This window comes from Clupea harengus, chromosome 9 (assembly GCF_900700415.2).
Source record: "Clupea harengus chromosome 9, Ch_v2.0.2, whole genome shotgun sequence".
NCBI lineage: Eukaryota > Metazoa > Chordata > Actinopteri > Clupeiformes > Clupeidae > Clupea > Clupea harengus.
In genome coordinates this window covers 720,122-736,461 of record NC_045160.1, presented here as the reverse complement: position 1 = coordinate 736,461, position 16,340 = coordinate 720,122, and the positions used below count along the sequence as shown (strand labels likewise).

The 16,340-nt window shown below is 44.7% G+C and overlaps 1 protein-coding gene across 1 annotated transcript; it reads left to right on the top strand.

The window, feature by feature from the left end:
- The first annotated feature begins 3,785 nt into the window (after nt 1-3,785).
- LOC105903197 (P2Y purinoceptor 14-like) lies at nt 3,786-7,697 on the top strand. The gene is made up of 2 exons (XM_012830908.2): nt 3,786-4,104; nt 4,907-7,697. Exon 2 carries the CDS (start codon nt 4,909-4,911, stop codon nt 5,962-5,964), a length of 1,056 nt encoding a protein of 351 aa, XP_012686362.1. The 5' UTR covers nt 3,786-4,104; nt 4,907-4,908; the 3' UTR covers nt 5,965-7,697.
- The last annotated feature ends 8,643 nt before the right edge of the window (nt 7,698-16,340 follow it).

Below are 16,340 nucleotides of genomic sequence, written 5' to 3'. Positions count from 1 at the left end.
AAAGTAATCCACATGAAAGTCAGGCCGTGGGAAATCCAAGGTTGTTAATCCGTTGAAGTGCGATACCAGACACCGAGTGAAGGGAGTGTGAGGTATATGTAGGGGCTGTGACAGGTGTGGGTGATTAGGAACCCGGTGAGTGTAAACGCGGTGCAGGTGAGTGAGGATACAGGTGTGAGTGATCAGTACTCCGGTGAGAGTGAGCGAGTGGAAACCAACGGGGGCGTGGCTGGTGCAGGTCCGGGCTCTGACGTGACATTACCCCCCCTTCCAGGGACCGCTCCTGCGGGCCTAGGACCCCGACATCGTCGCCGTGGTCTACCTCTCGCTCGAGGTGCTGGGCGGTGCGGATGGTCCTGATGGAAGGCGGCGAGGAAGGCGGGGTCCATGATATCGTCCCGAGGCACCCATGCTCTTTCTTCTGGACCATAACCCTCCCAGTCTATGAGATATTCAAGGCGACCCCGACGACGTTGGGAGTCCAGGATCTCCCGGATGGCATAGACTGGACCCTCTTCAAGCAGGAGTGGCAGTGCGGGCACGTTGACGGCAGGCTGTGAGGAAGAGGGGAGAGAGCGGCGGGTGATAGGGTTTGAGAAGTGACACGTGAAACACAGGGTGGATACGATAGTGAGGGGGAAGCTCTAACTTGAGACACATTGTTGACCTGGGAGATGATGACAAAGGGGCCAATGAAGCGAGGACTTAACTTGCGGGAGGGCAGTCTCATCCGGATGTCTCGAGTGGAGAGCCACACCTTCTGTCCGACGGTGTAGTCGGGGTTAGGTCTTCTCCGAGTATCCGCATGATGCTGGCGGCGCCGGACTGCCCTCTGGAGGTGATGGTGGGCCTCGCTCCAGACCCTCTCACTCTGCTGGAACCAGAATCCTCTCTGGCTCCTCCGTGCTTACCTCCACCTCGTGGAGTCGGGACAGCGCGTCAGCCTGGACGTTCTTGGATCTCGGCCGATAGGAGAGTGAAGTCAAACCTGATGAAGAACAGCGCCCACCGGGCCTGTCGGGGGTTCAGCCTTCGGGCCTCCCGGATGTACTCTAGATTCTTGTGATCCGTGAGCACCGTGAAGGGGTGCCGAGCCCCCTCAAGCCAGTGCCGCCACTCCTCAAGAGCGAGCTTGACCGCGAGGAGTTCCCGGTTGCCCACGTCGTAGTTGAGCTCCGCCTGGCTGAATTTCCGGGAGAAAAAGGCACATGGATGGAGTCGCGACGGAGATCCGGAACGCTGGGAAAGCACCGCCCCCGCTCCAGTCTTGGAGGCATCCACCTCGACGAGGAACGGGACCTCGGAGTCCGCTAGGGTGAGGCTGGGGGCGGTTCCGAAGGCGCTCTTCAGCAAGGCGAATGCCGCGGCGGCCTCGGGGTTCCAGGGTAAGGACTTCGGCTTGCCCTGCAGAAGGGTGGTGAGTGGACCTGTGATCTGGCTGTAGCCCCTGATAAAGCGCCGGTAGAAGTTCGCAAACCCGAGGAAGGGTTGTAATTCCTTCACCGTCTTGGGTTGGGGCCAGGTAGTGATGGCACTCACCTTCCCCTCGTCCATGCTGATGCCGGCAGGGCTAATGTAGTAGCCCAAGAACTTCATCCTGTCTTGATGGAACTCACACTTCTCACCCTTGGCATAGAGGTGGTGTTCACGAAGCTTTTTGAGGACCTGGGACACGTGCTGGATGTGCTCCGTCTCGTTCCGGGAGTAGATCAAGATGTCGTCGATGTAGACGATCACGAACCGATTCAGGTACTCCCGGAACACGTCGTCCATGAATCCTTGGAATACGGAGGGGGCGTTGGCCAAACCGAATGGCATCACGCAGTACTCGTAGTGGCCACTAGGGGTGATGAAGGCCGTCTTCCATTCATCCTCCTCGCGTATTCGGATGAGATTATACGCACTGCGAAGGTCCAGCTTCGTGAACACCTGAGCCCCCTGTAGTTGTTCCAGGGCAGACGGGATGAGGGGAAGCAGGTACCGGTTCTTGATGGTGATCAAGTTGAGGGCACGATAATCAATGCAGGGCCAAAGTCCTCCGTCCTTCTTCTTGATGAAGAAAAAGCTGGAGGCCGCCGGCGACGTTGAGGGTCGGATGTATCCCTGCTGCAGCGCCTCCTCCACGTAGTCTTCCATGGCCTTCCTCTCTGGTAGAGCGAGAGGGTATACCCTTCCTCGCGGCACAGGCACACCGGGCAACAGTTCAATACTGCTGTCCTCCGGTCTGTGTGGGGGAAGGCATGAAGCTCGCTGTGGGCAAAACACATCAGCATATTGCTTGTATTGTGGGGGAACTTGGTGACAAACCTGCTGAGTGGGGCTCTCGACAGTGGTGGCATGCAGTGCCAGGCGTGCTGGGGTAAGAGTAACTGAAAACGCCGTTGCGGCAAACAAAACACGAGTCACACTCGGCAAAGCACTAACTAAACAAGAACTAAGACTTTAAGCTAAACGGGAACTAAGGCGATAAACGTAACTGATACAAACTATGACGGGAGAGAAAGTGGGGAAATCCAAGGTTGTTAATCCGTTGAAGTGCGATACCAGACACCAAGTGAAGGGAGTGTGAGGTATATGTACGGGCTGTGACAGGTGTGGGTGATTAGGAACCCGGTGAGTGTAAACGCGGTGCAGGTGAGTGAGGATACAGGTGTAAGTGATCAATACTCCGGTGAGAGTGAGCGAGTGGAAACCAACGGGGGCGTGGCTGGTGCAGGTCCGGGCTCTGACGTGACAGCCACATTGTAACATCACAGTTTTCAGATGAAAATGATTATTATAAATGTATTATATTATTATTATTAGCAGATTATTTTAAAATATTCTTAATAATTCTGTAATTGGCCAGCCGCCACCAAACCCTGGAGATCATTTAATAATAGCCTAAATCTAACACTCTGAATACAGCCAACCTAAATTGGAGAATTCTAACCTAATATTTACATAATTGCAGGAGGTTTTGCTGTTGTTGTGTTTTTTTTATCATTAATCATTAATCTAATTTGATTTCTTAAAAAAGGAAGGCCATTGCTTCAACACAAAGAATTCTTACTTTCCAGACGTTAAATACACAGGTCTGTTCTAGTCCCTTCCACTTTTCTGATTTCAGATCCTCCTTACTGGGAAGGTGTGCACCTGTAAAACCTTCTTTGATTTCTGCTGTTTGGCCTTACAGCCACACCACCAGCTGTATACAGTCTCATTCAGTCTGATCATTTAAGCCAAATTGTTTTCCTTACCACGTGATTTCCTCACTGATATTAGATACACATGTCTAATGCTTTTTTTAATGTACATCTATTAGATTACCTAAAAGATCAGAGTAGGGTTACCAGTAGTGATGGCCGTTAAAAATCTTAGCTTGTGGTGGCGATTAAAAAAAAAGGAAGAAAAGGAAGAAACATGAAAGACATTTATGAAATAACTTAAAGTCGAAAGGACATGAAATACAAATGGATGTTCATGTGTACCCCCAATTAGTTATAGTTTTATCATAAAACACATCCTTAAGTTTGAGTTGGAGAAGGCTCATAATGCATCCCCTGGCCTCTCTAAACATACACCACCCTTTTGGACAGGAGCAGAGTGTATTGCGGTGAGAGTTTGGGGGAATTCAACCCAGGGGGATGAAAAAAAAGTATAAACAGAAACGGAAGAGTGGGAGGAAAGAGAGCAGATTTCACTTCCTGTCTGAGAGAGAGAGCGAGAGAGAGAAAGAGAGAGAGAAAGAGAGAGATGTGCCACATATAAAGGAACAGGGCAGATGATTGCGGTTCTCTCAGAACAGCTGTAGACAGTGGAAGTACAAGTTGCAGTGTTGGTCAGTGCGTCTATACAATAAAGAGGTAAAGAGATATTGGCTAATGTTGCTAATGTTAGTGTTAAACCTTAAACAATCTCTTATGTTTGTGTATTTTTACACATTAGTGAAGAAATTGGCTTTTAAATCGATCATTTCATGCTGCTAAAAGTTTCTGCTGGAGCACTGATCAGAAGCACTTTGACTAGTTGACTGCTGGAGAGACACCCACCCAAGGGAGATACAGGGAGATATTTCACACTCTGCGTCAATCAAACATCCCTGCCTCGTCATCCACTAAAAAGGTCCGTACTCGCAATCATCATTACCTTATGAGATTTTTGGCATCTCAATTCTGGGGTTAGAATTGGTCGTGTCAAATAGTATGTGCTTACATAAGATGTACATAAAATGATTAATTTATTGTCCAGGAAATCATTTGAAATAAGAACAAATAATATTGAAGGTAGCCTAATATTTATTTTTATACTTTTGAAGTCATGCAAGTGATCATTTCTTGGATCCTACTTCAATTGGCAGAAAATAACTTTTTAATATTGCAGCATATCAGTTTGACATTTGCTAGAATCCATGTTCTTAAGATGCACATTGGTATTCAACTTCTCTGATATTTTTACTGTCCTCTGACATTCATTGGGCATATGCTTTATTTTTTAAAGCCATAGCCATAAAAATGCCTCAGTGTTAGCGGAAGAGACTCAGCAATCTCATGGTGATAGTGACAAAAGATATTATCACGGTATTGTGAAAAGACACTACACCCCCGTTCTTCACAGTTTCCAGCCAAAGCTAATCTGCCGTATAGACTGACACAGTACCAAGCCAGCACTAAACACTGTTGAGCCTCGCACACCTTCTCTCATAGCATCCCAAAAAACGTTGGAAATTATTTACATAATTGAAAAGGGTATAAGCCATAGCTGCATAAATCTGATCCTTCATTGAGCCCTAGAACGGAAGGTCAGAAGGTCTATTTAGCATAAGCAACTGAAAGTTATGCTTTGGGGGAGACTGTCACATCTGCCCCTGCATGCGCTCCTGACTATCTTTAATACTTCCCCTTTTTGCCGTTTCCATGTTCTCTAGGCATGGACTTCACCAACACCACAGGTCCCCGCAGTAACCAGACAGACCTCAGCAGTGTGTTCACGCGGCAGGTGCTGCCCGTGCTCTACCTGATCATCTGTGTGGTGGGGCTGGTCCTCAACAGCCTGGCAGCCTGCATCTTCTTCCGCATGTCCAGCTCGTCGGCGCTTATTGTCTACCTGAAGAACATGATGATGGCCGACCTGCTCATGCTCCTCACCTTCCCCTGGCGCATCATCAGCGAGGCCGGTCTCGGCGGGCGCCTCCTGAAGGAGCTCACGTGCCGCTACACGGCGGTGGTCTTCTACCTCAGCCTGTACGCCGGCATCCTCTTCATGGGCCTCATCAGTCTGGAGCGCTACGTCAAGATCGTCCACTCCTCCTGCTCTTCCTCCTCCTTGCCCTACGCGACCTCCATCTGGTCATCGTCCTCCTGCTCGTCCCTCCTGCGTCACGCGAGGTTCGCCCGCGCTCTCTCCCTGCTGGCCTGGCTGCTGCTGCTGCTCTGCATGCTGCCTAACTCCTTCCTGAGCAACAAGCCTCTGCCAGCCAGCAGTCAGTGGAGCTGCATGAAGCTGAAGAGCAGCCTGGGCATAGAGTGGCACCGCATCTCCAGCCTGCTGAGTGTGGGCATCTTCTGGGCCACGCTGCTGCTGCTGGCGTTCTGCTATGCTTCCATCGCGCACCGTGTCTACCGCCGGATGGGCCGCAGTGGCAACCAGCAGGTGCGACGCAAATCCAACCGCAGCATCCTCAGCATCCTTGCCGTGTTCTTTGTCTGCTTCGTGCCGTACCACGTGTGCCGTGTGCCCTACACTCTGAGCCAGAAGAGTGACTACGGCTTCTCTGACAGGAGTCGCTTCATCCTCTTCCAGGCCAAGGAGGCCACGCTGTTCCTGGCGTCGCTCAACGTGTGCCTGGACCCCATCATTTACTTCTTAATGTGCCGCACGTTCCGCGAGTCGCTGCTGCCGAAGCTGCCCTGCTGTGCACAGCCGAAGCAGCAGCCCACCAGACGGAGCTCTGTCTCAAATGGCGGTAGCATCAGCACCGTGTGAATGGGGCACACACTGAGTAAGACTAAAGACCAAAGACTGAAGGAGAATGAGACACAGAGAAAAAAAAAGGGAGTGTAACTGGTCAGAGAATGCAGCGGAGAGAGAAAACAGAGAAAAGGAGATGGAAGAGGAAAGGAGATGGAGAAGAAGAGAGAAAGAGAGATGGAGTGGCACATAGCGAGGACAAGGGATCTGCCAGTTTCAGTTTGCAAGTCAGCTAAAGAGAAAAGCAGAAATCAATCATGCTTCTGCTCCTGTATTTCCTGGCAGACAGAACAGGTTGAGTCACACACATTCACATTCACACGCACAAACCAGGAAACAAATAGAGTGGCATTTGGCTCAGAACATTACTATGTTTTTTAAGATGCTTTGTAAGACTCTTTAAAGCCTGTTCCTGCTGCGATGAAATATTGTATTGAACTATTATTCAGTTGTTTTTAGCTAACAAAAGAACACAAAAGGACATTTCAACATTTCATCTGATTGTTCTTTGATACATACCCCAGCATTTTAATCCCACATACACATTGCTTGTCTCTAAGATCCCCCACCTCTCAAAGAACAAATGTGAACCCATGTAAAAACAACATGACATATTTTTAAGATAAAATGAAAAACATCCTTTAACAGAGTTGAACATCTACAGGTCAGGTTGGTGCCACAGCCTTTAGCAAATCTGCTAGCATTGCTACATAGCAGTGTCAGTGACCTAGTCCAGATGGATGTTATGTAATCAGAAGCTGCTCTAGGCTGAAGGTTAAGGAAGAAACAGGGGGAGTCTGTGGCAGGGTGCATTTCCCTCAAAAAACACACACCACAGGAGGATACTGTGCAGGGTGCGCACAGACACTGCTCGCTCGCACGCATATGTTTACAGATACCATAAATACAATTATGAGCATGCAAGCACACACACACACACACACACACACACACACACACACACACACACACACACACACACACACACACACACAGGATGCACTGCTCACACCCACATTCTTTATTTGGAGAGCTCACACATTCCAAATTCAGACACACAAACACACACACACACACACAATGGAACACCGGAACTGTGAAAAAACTGTTGGTTGGAAGTATGTGCACTGCCATCGACAGTGGAGGACTTTAAGCCATAGTGAAATCCAATTTTGTATGTCTTGTTGCGTTAATTAATGTAAATGAAACATGCTCTGGTCAATATGTGTGTACGTGTATTGTGTGGATTATTGTGTATTTGGTGTGTATGTGTGTGCTTGTGGGCTACAGCTACAGAACTAAGCCTTTTGGACCTGTTTTCACACCTGTAGCTCATTTGCTCTGTGCTATAGCTCATTTGCTCTGGTGTTTTCACACCTATAGCTAATTCGCTCTGTGCTATCACACCTATAGCTCATTTGCTCTGGTGTTTTCACACCTATAGCTCATTTTCTCTGGTCCGAATCACTTGATAAGTTTGTAAACTTGGAACATTTTGCCTTTTGTTCGGTTTCTTTTACAGAGAAAGATCCAGGCAAACTAAAATGCATCACTACAAACCACATGAAATCATTCACTCCATTTACTGGTCATATGTGTCTGGGGGAGCAAAACAGTAAATACAGGAAGAAGGTCCTGTGTTCTGGACTAGTGCCTACAGGGAGGGGGAATGAAAAACCTATACCCCTAGTTGATGGTTTAAAAATATATATATATTTATGATAATAAATACGCCTGTCCTGCTCTTGCCCAGGTTGTCATATAATATTACTGCTTCATGTCCTTCTAGTGTACAGCCGACACAATCACAAAGTACAGTTCATTACATTTTTGGAAACCTAGGAATCTTTCCTTTTCAGTAAATAACCTTTGTTACTGATTTAAAAGACTGTTAGGGTCTGAAATATATGGGTGTTAAAATGTGAGAAAGGTAAGTAACTGCTTTACTTTAAAACTACTACTACTACTATGTCTTTACAGAACGATGAAATATGACTTTACCATTACATCTTAAGGTCATAAAATTTTTCAATTCTTGGGACTAGAGGCTGTATGTTGCATCGGTTTTGCCAATACAGTGGCCTCTTTTGACACTTACCAGTCCATGTTGGTGTCAGCCTCCTCAAATCAGCTTTACCAATATTAGTGTAAAGCACCCTCCTCAACATATGGCATGTTTGTTTTGCTTTACCCTATAATGCTTTGTATCATATTTGCTACAGAGTGTTTGACTTTGACTTTACCATTACATCTTAAGGTCATAACATTTTTCAATTCTTGGGACTAGAGGCTGTATGTTGCATCGGTTTTGCCAATACAGTGGCCTCCTTTGACACTTACCAGTCCATGTTGGTGTCAGCCTCCTCAAATCAGCTTTACCAATATTAGTGTAAAGCACCCTCCTCAACATATGGCATGTTTGTTTTGCTCTACCCTATAATGCTTTGTATCATATTTGCTACAGAGTGTTTGAGACGTCTACGTCATCATGATCAACACTTTCCTGAAAAACCTGTTGTATGCAATCTGATACATCTTTTGCCCTCTGGTGGATTATCTGTGCACTGTAGGCATGATTTGTAATATTATAAGTTTAAGTTATATAAGTATCTTATACTTGGAAACAACACATTGGGTAATGGGAGCCAAGGCGCTAATACACGAAGAAACTACACGTAATGCACGGACTGAAAATGATAACATAAATACATGGTACATCAACACAGGCATAAAACACTAGTACATTCTAAATGCAACATTAAACACTGAACCGAACATCAGCATGGCATAACACACACGTATGCAACTATGGTAGTGCACAACCCCCTTGCACTCTACACAGTCCCCACCATGCGGGTCAAGTGTCTCCAGTGACCCAGGCACTAAACACAAAGTTTCCCAAATAGTGGGGCAGTTGTCACTGGTGCAGAGAGCGCCCTTGAGTAGCCTCAGCTACCTGTGGTGACGGAACGGGGGCAGGCGGAACCTGGATTACCTGAATCCGGAAACATTTTTGTATCCGGTACTTTTTTTTATGGCGTCCACACGGAGCCGTGTCAAGAAAAATCTGCGTCCACATGGAAACGCTGTAGCGGAGTGGTTGAAAACGCTGTAAAGACGTCATGGAGCATGCGCATAATAAAGACAGAAGTCAAGATCCAACTAGCAATCTTCCGATTGCTGAACAACTTCTCTACCACCTGAAATCACTGTTACCACAGCAATCAAACAGGATTAGTTAGAATCGCGCACTTCGCCATAACCCTCGTTTGAGTTAAGTTACCGTTTTGAAACTTCTGTCTATAATAAAAATCTTTTCACGTCACGTCAGATTTGCTCATATAAGCTATTGCTGACACTTTTGAGAACCGGTTTCCGCCAGATCCGACAACATTTCTTTCCGGGTTTAGGCAATCCAGGTTCCGTGTGGACGGGTCCTCAATCTCTGTGCCCCCATCTGGACGCGCCAAGGGCTGATAGGGTCTTGGTGGAGAACCACCGCTCAATTCTGTCCAACCAGCCACACCCTTACACATCATCAGAGAGTCTAGCTAGCACAGTACATGGCCTTACCCACTGGTTGTCAACTTAGGCCAGATCCCCTTCTACCTACAACTGAAGTCCTCTCCTCAACAGCGGGTGTCATAAGCCCGCTTCTGTCAAGCTTAGTCTCAGTCAGCACCTGCCTGGCCAGCATGTGCACCTCATGCAGGTCGCAGTAGTAGTCCAGCCCAGGCTTGCCCCTCACCACCGGATCCAGAAGAGGGCTGGACACTCAGTCCAACGGGGTCTGAAGCTCACATGAGGGCTGCAGGGGTGCATTCTGTCGACTCCTGAACTACCATCCGCTACACCCATAGCACCAGGGGCAGATGCATGTCTCTGATCAGAATGGCCAGCTGGGATGCCAGAGTGTGGTTAAAACATTCCACAAGTGCATCACTCTGGGTATGCAACAAATAGTATTTCATTTTATACCATATATTATGAGACCAGTCTTGGATTTTGGTCAGTCATGATTCAGGTTTAATTTTGAACAATGGTGGCCACACATTGTTGAGACAGAGCTTGAGTTCCACACTCACTCACAGAGCTTCACCTAAGCCATATCTGATTATCCATTTGAAGGATTGTCTGTTAAATGCACTGAGTTTAAGGGGTGTTACTCTCTATTCAAATAGATTTATAGGTAATAAGGATATGCCATAGTCAATAATTCAATCTTTCTTATACCTAGTGGTAATTGTTACTTTTATTTGGACTTAGCTAGTATGTAAGCATTTCTGGGTGAATATACTTTGATTTGACCTGGGGGAAGGGAGTGAGACCACTTGTCACACCTCACTCCTCACTCAGGTCAACCATCAAAGTATATTCACCCAGAAATGCTTACATACTAGCTAAGTCCAAATAAAAGTAACAATTACCACTAGGTATAAGAAAGATTGAATTATTGACTATGGCATATCCTTATTACCTATAAATCTCAAATGCCGCTCCCTTCACAACCGAGTAGTAAGAGTCTTTCTGATGCCCAGCTGCTGGCACACCTCGCTGGACACACCAGCCTCAAAGTTCCACCTCTGGTCGCTGTGCAGCTCCTCTGGCACACCAACTCAACTCACTGACCAGGCGCTCAGCAATGGTGGCAGCGCTCTGATCGAGGACTGCATACACCGCTGGCCATTTGGTGAAGTAATCCATAGCCACCAAGACGTAGTGCTTCCCTTGCTCAGTGGCGGGAAAGAGGCCCAGGACATCCACAGCTCCCCCCCCCCCCCCCCCCCCCGAGCCATAGACCAGCTGGAGGACTCTGAAACATAGATAGTGAGGCACCAACAGCTGCAGGATGTCGCACTGGCCCCCATCTGGATGGTGAAACAGGGCCACTGTGAGTGGAGGGCCTTGGCCTCAGGATCCAGTGCTGAAAGTGCAACCCAAGGCAGTGGCTGGCCCATCCCCTGCCAGTCTTAGACCAAGGAGAGGACAGGACCCCAGTTCTGGTCTCGCTGGAGGTGCTGAGGATCCATCAGCGATGAATTTCCATCCATTGTCATTGTCAGCTGTCACTGTGGTCTGGAGGCTGTCGCTCGCTGATTCTGAGGACTGGAGAGTGCTGACACCATTGCTTGGGGTGGTAGCCTGTAAAGCAGCTACCACTGGACCCACTGCATCTCCAGCCTCCTGGCTCTGACACTGTTCATTTGCATTGGCGTGGAGAAGAACGGCTTCATGACGAATCTCAAAGTCGTAGTCTAAGGCACCTAGGCATCGTGTTGATTGGCTGGGATTATTTATTTGCTGATTTGAGCCTATATGTTTGTTTCCCATGTACATAGCCAGGGCTGGGTACAAACACTGAACAGACAGCTAGAGGACTGTGAGGAGCAATTCGCTGAATTTGACAAAAATCGGATGGGATTAGAATGGCAGACTGCGCCTTTAATACACATAAAAGGCAAAAACATGATTAAATATTTCAACCATTTTCTTAAATGTGACATGGGTTTTCACTACCAGCCCTATCAGTATAGTTAACGTTTTACGTATTACGTTTATCACTTGCACTCTGTCTTATCCTTTCCCATGGATAATGTCTATTCCCGCTAAAATAGTGTAAGTACAATAGATACCAGCGTCACACGGGCACCAGAATAATGAAGGTACCATAGATACCAGTCTCGAACTCCAGAATAATATATGGTACCTCGCCTTGTGAATGGGCACCAAATAAATGTGGGTGCAATTGTGCATAAATAGTAATACTCTCCTCACAAAGGCTACTATCCTGACAACAGCACCAATAAAATGTTGGTGATCTCACCCGATTGGATAGGTATCAACTACTCAACACAAAAGCAGTTCAATTAAGTTGAACACATGGGGGCGCCACACAACCTGTGTTGTCTACCATAGTGGTCAAAATAAAGATGAGTCACAAGGCAGTCTCATAAACCTGTCACATAAAGAAGTCTCTAAACTATAATACAATATACTAAACTATCAATTTGGAACCAGAATTACGATATCAGCAGCTAGCAAAGGTTGAGGGAGTTCTGAATAGAAGAGGTTGGTAGCATTCACACCTGTGTGACATTAAATAGACCATATACAAACATATAAACATACACAATAAGCATTATATTTACAAAATGATCAGAAGTAACACATAATATGCTATCTAACAAGATGAATCTATTTAATGAACTAAAGGGGTGTGTGTGTGTGTGTGTGTGTGTGTGTGTGTGTGTGTGTGTGTGTGTGTGTGTGTGATCGAGTGTGTGCACTCGAGTGTGCGCTTTCGTGTGCATGGCACGGCACGGCACGGCAGCATGGGTTGATTACATACAGTACAGAACACCATCACGAATTATATACTTCATAAGCAAACATGGCAGTGCATTCTTGAACAGAAATAGGCATCTCTTGTATACCCCTGTCAACCAAAGGGTTGCCCACCAATGAACTCATGAAGGTTGGTGTACAGCTATCCACAAACCCTACTAAGAAGACCCTTAAATTCCATTTACACTTCACACATTTAATTCATCAGTATGCACATAAAGTGTACCATACCATAATAACAAAAGCATCAGGCCATTATATCAACAAAAAAAAAACAAAAAAAAAAACAAGGAAGTCTAAGGTAAAGTTCAAACCAACCAATTGTTCTTGTACTGGGAACGGACCAGGCCTATTTCCTAATTCACTGGTGAAGTCAGGGTTTTCTGAGATGACATTGTGTTAATCACGGTTTTCACATTGATTTTGTACTCCGTGTGGTCTATACATGGGAATGCTTTTTTTTTTTTTGCCTGGAAGTTAGTAACACGCACAGTAACTCTGTCAGGAGGAATGGGTCTCTCTCCCTCTTTCACATACGAATCCCATTAAAAACAAGATGGGATAGAACACAATTTCATTCACACTCAGTCTTCTATAATGATAAAGAAACAGGTGTATGTATTCCCACCTAACTGTAGCCTACAAAACTCCAAGTTCTCAGGCCTACCTATAAACTATACTTGCTATCTCTACCTTTGGGAACCATCTTAACAGTAGTTGCTAGTGTGAGTAATATGAACTCATTTTAAAATTAAGTGAATATGAACTAATGTTAAAGCCCCATTGTGAGAGAATTGGTATTTTTTGCTACTCAGCTCCCCCTAAAGTTGCGGAGTGTAGCTCACTTTTACAGCACTGTCGTAAATACAAATCGTGCTTCGAGACCCCCTGATGGACAGTGGTACATGTGTATTTGTTGACAAGCTGAAGAATATGGAACTGGCAAAGACAATGGCAGAAGCCGTATAATATTACAAGATTCTACAGAAATATGACTCTGCATAGTTGTATTTATTGTGACATCGGAGATGAAAGCTAACATAACCAAAAGATTAAAAAAATAAAAAGACACATTTTAGTTTTGCTGAAATACTGCCCGCATTTCCAGCCGATAAACATTGCTTTCTTAGCATTTTTGAATGTGGAGTATGTATCTAATAAAATGTTGTTGACGACATGATAAAGGCAAAATATTCATTGGACAGTGTAATTTACTACAAGCTAGCTGAGCTAGATTTTCGAGGTTGCAAACTTTCAAGGATTACTTGGTATGAGAAGACTGATAAAACTCTTTGGTGTGAGATACATTTTTATTTGGATGCTAACCTGAGACGGGACTGAGATTTCATCTTTCATAAATAACATTGGCAGGGATGTTTATGATAAAAAAAACTACAATAGCCAAATCAAATATCAAGAAAGCACAACACAAGACCCACCAATGAATGAATTATTATTGTCCAACAGAAAGCGGGCTACCTTGGCTTCTTGCCAACGAGTAAAAGCCAGTGGCCTCTTGCTTGGTTACGGTCTCTTTTTGTCTTTCTTTTCTCTTTTTGTCTTTCTCGTTTTCTTAGTTGTCTATGCCATGTCTCTATACAGAGAATGCTGCGCTAGTTTCTACTTATAGCTAGCAAATTAGTCTAGTTGTTTTGCATGAGGTGCTGCCATAAAGCATTATGTAGTTCTCTTTAATTGATATTTGTAAATGTTTGATGTATTAAAACAATCAAGACACCTGGTTCAAAACTCCTTGCTGAGGGAAAGCTCAGTGTATGTTTCTGTCAAGTACAAAAATGATCTGATAGAGTTGAGAAGAGGCTTAAATCATTTAATGCTTTCTGTGTCTATGACCAGAATTAAGAAACCTTTGAGTCCTTTTCTAAAAGGCAAATATGCATGTCATCATGTCCATGTCACCATGGAGAGGCAAAATTAGATGAACTCTTACATTTTACTTAGTTGATCCTAAAATATGCAGTTGTAATGCTTTAGTGGATTTTAGCTTGATAGCTCAAGCACACAGCATTGCACAGCCTAGCAGTGTCATATCTCTGTGAGACACTGTGAGTGTAGCCACAGACATTACAAGAGCTGGTAAGGACTTTGGTGTAGCCTGCTGATACAAACAGGATGCTTGCACGCTGTTCTGTAAACCCCCTGTCCCCCCTGTAAACAGCAAACACGGATGTTTGCGGCTCTAGCTCCACCTCTGGTCATCGTCCTCCATTGTCCATTTATTAACCTTACAGTTTTGCAGAAATACGTGTATCTAATTGTCTTATGTGGAAAAACCAAATTCGTCTGCAATATTCTGATGTTGAAAGTTTTGAATTTGTTAGTCAACTGGAAGCAGCAAAAACTAGAAATGCCATGTTTCAGTCTGCATCTCTCAGACACAGATAACGCTCACTCCAATCTTCTGCTTTTTATTCACATTTCCTCAAAGATTTATGTTTTAAAGGCATTTTCTCTACCTATGGTGGTGTACCACCACTTCCTCTCACAAGTCAGATTTGTCACAGACGAGTAGAATACACAATAGGTGGGGTCCATTCCTTGCCTTAATACTACCAAAGAGGACCTATTAGAAGGCGATAAGACTAGAGGAAGACCATTGTGTTCTAATAGATCCTCTTCAAAGCAGTTAATCTAGGTATCACTGACATGTTTTACACTTAATGCATGGAGAATTTGGTAAAAATGTAGTCTTTTAACACTTTAGCCCTTGAACTTCATAAATGGACAGATGATCAAATTTTTGCCCTAATCGATGAGATTATGTAGCTTATTGCGCACAGTAAATGAAGACTGTCAACTCATTTTGAATACTGTTTTATTAAACCTAAAGCGTACCGTGTGCTGTCTGCTCATAATTATAATATTCAGCGTTGGGGCTGTATAATCCATAGGCGTGGACATGGCATGGACGCCCCACCCATGGGCGTCATTTTGGATGGAAGATGTCTTTGGCAAACTTTGTGAAAGTAGTGTCTCCACTGTGAAGTGCGGATTTCATTTTTGGGCGTCATCTGTGGGCATAAACTTGGCAAAGCATTCACAGATGATAGGAATTGTATGTGTTGCTAGCTATGAGATTTTATATAAATGTGCTTAGTCCTGCGTTGGACTCAAACCTGCACTCTCAGACACTGGAGGTAATAAATAATAATAAATAATTCATTTAATTTATAGCACACTCTAGATTCATCTGAATCTCAGAGTGCTACAGTAAAAACATAGTTTAAAAAAACAGAGTTAAAACATAGTTAAAACAGCCTATAATAAAACATAGTTAAAAGCATAGTTAAGAACATAGTTAAAAAAAACAACATAGTTAAAAACATAGTTAAGAACATAGTTAAAAACATAGTTTACAAACATAGCTTACAAACATAGTTTACAAACATAGTTAAAAACATAGGTGACCAGCATAAAGCTATCTGACACTTTTTCCTTTGGTCCCTGCTCTTCTTATGTTTACCTTGACTTCCATTCTACATTCTACATTGACTTCCATTCTACATTGACTTCCATTCTACATTCTACATTGACTTCCATTCGCATGATTTGCAGTTATTTGCACTTGCAGTTATTATAGCTTATTTACTTATTTACTCATGCTGTGCCCTGATTTGCATGACCTGAAAAGGACATTCCATGGGGAAGCACCTGGCTCAGAGAACTAACAAGGAACTAACAAAGTCACCTGCTCCACCAGTATAGCTACATTCAATTACAGACTGTTCATACCACTACAGACATTCCACTACAGGCCGTGCATTCACACAGTGGACTAATATTCAAATTGTCTTTCCAAGACATTTAAAAAGTCAAATAAAAAAAGCAAATGAATAAGTTAATTAGCAAGTCAAATAAACAGGAACAACACAAAATGATCAAATGAGGACATTCCTGGAGGGGAGGCACGAGAGAACATCACTCTGTGGTTGTCTCTGCATGTGACAGGTCAGTAAAAGGCAGAAAACCACATGCGGTTCTGTTCTCTGTTTCTGACACGAAGTGTCTTATCAGCAGCTACAACA

What these genes read in the sequence shown, in the direction of transcription:
- LOC105903197 (XM_012830908.2), top strand. Translation starts at nt 4,909, where the DNA reads ATGGACTTCACCAACACCACAGGTCCCCGCAGTAACCAGACAGACCTC.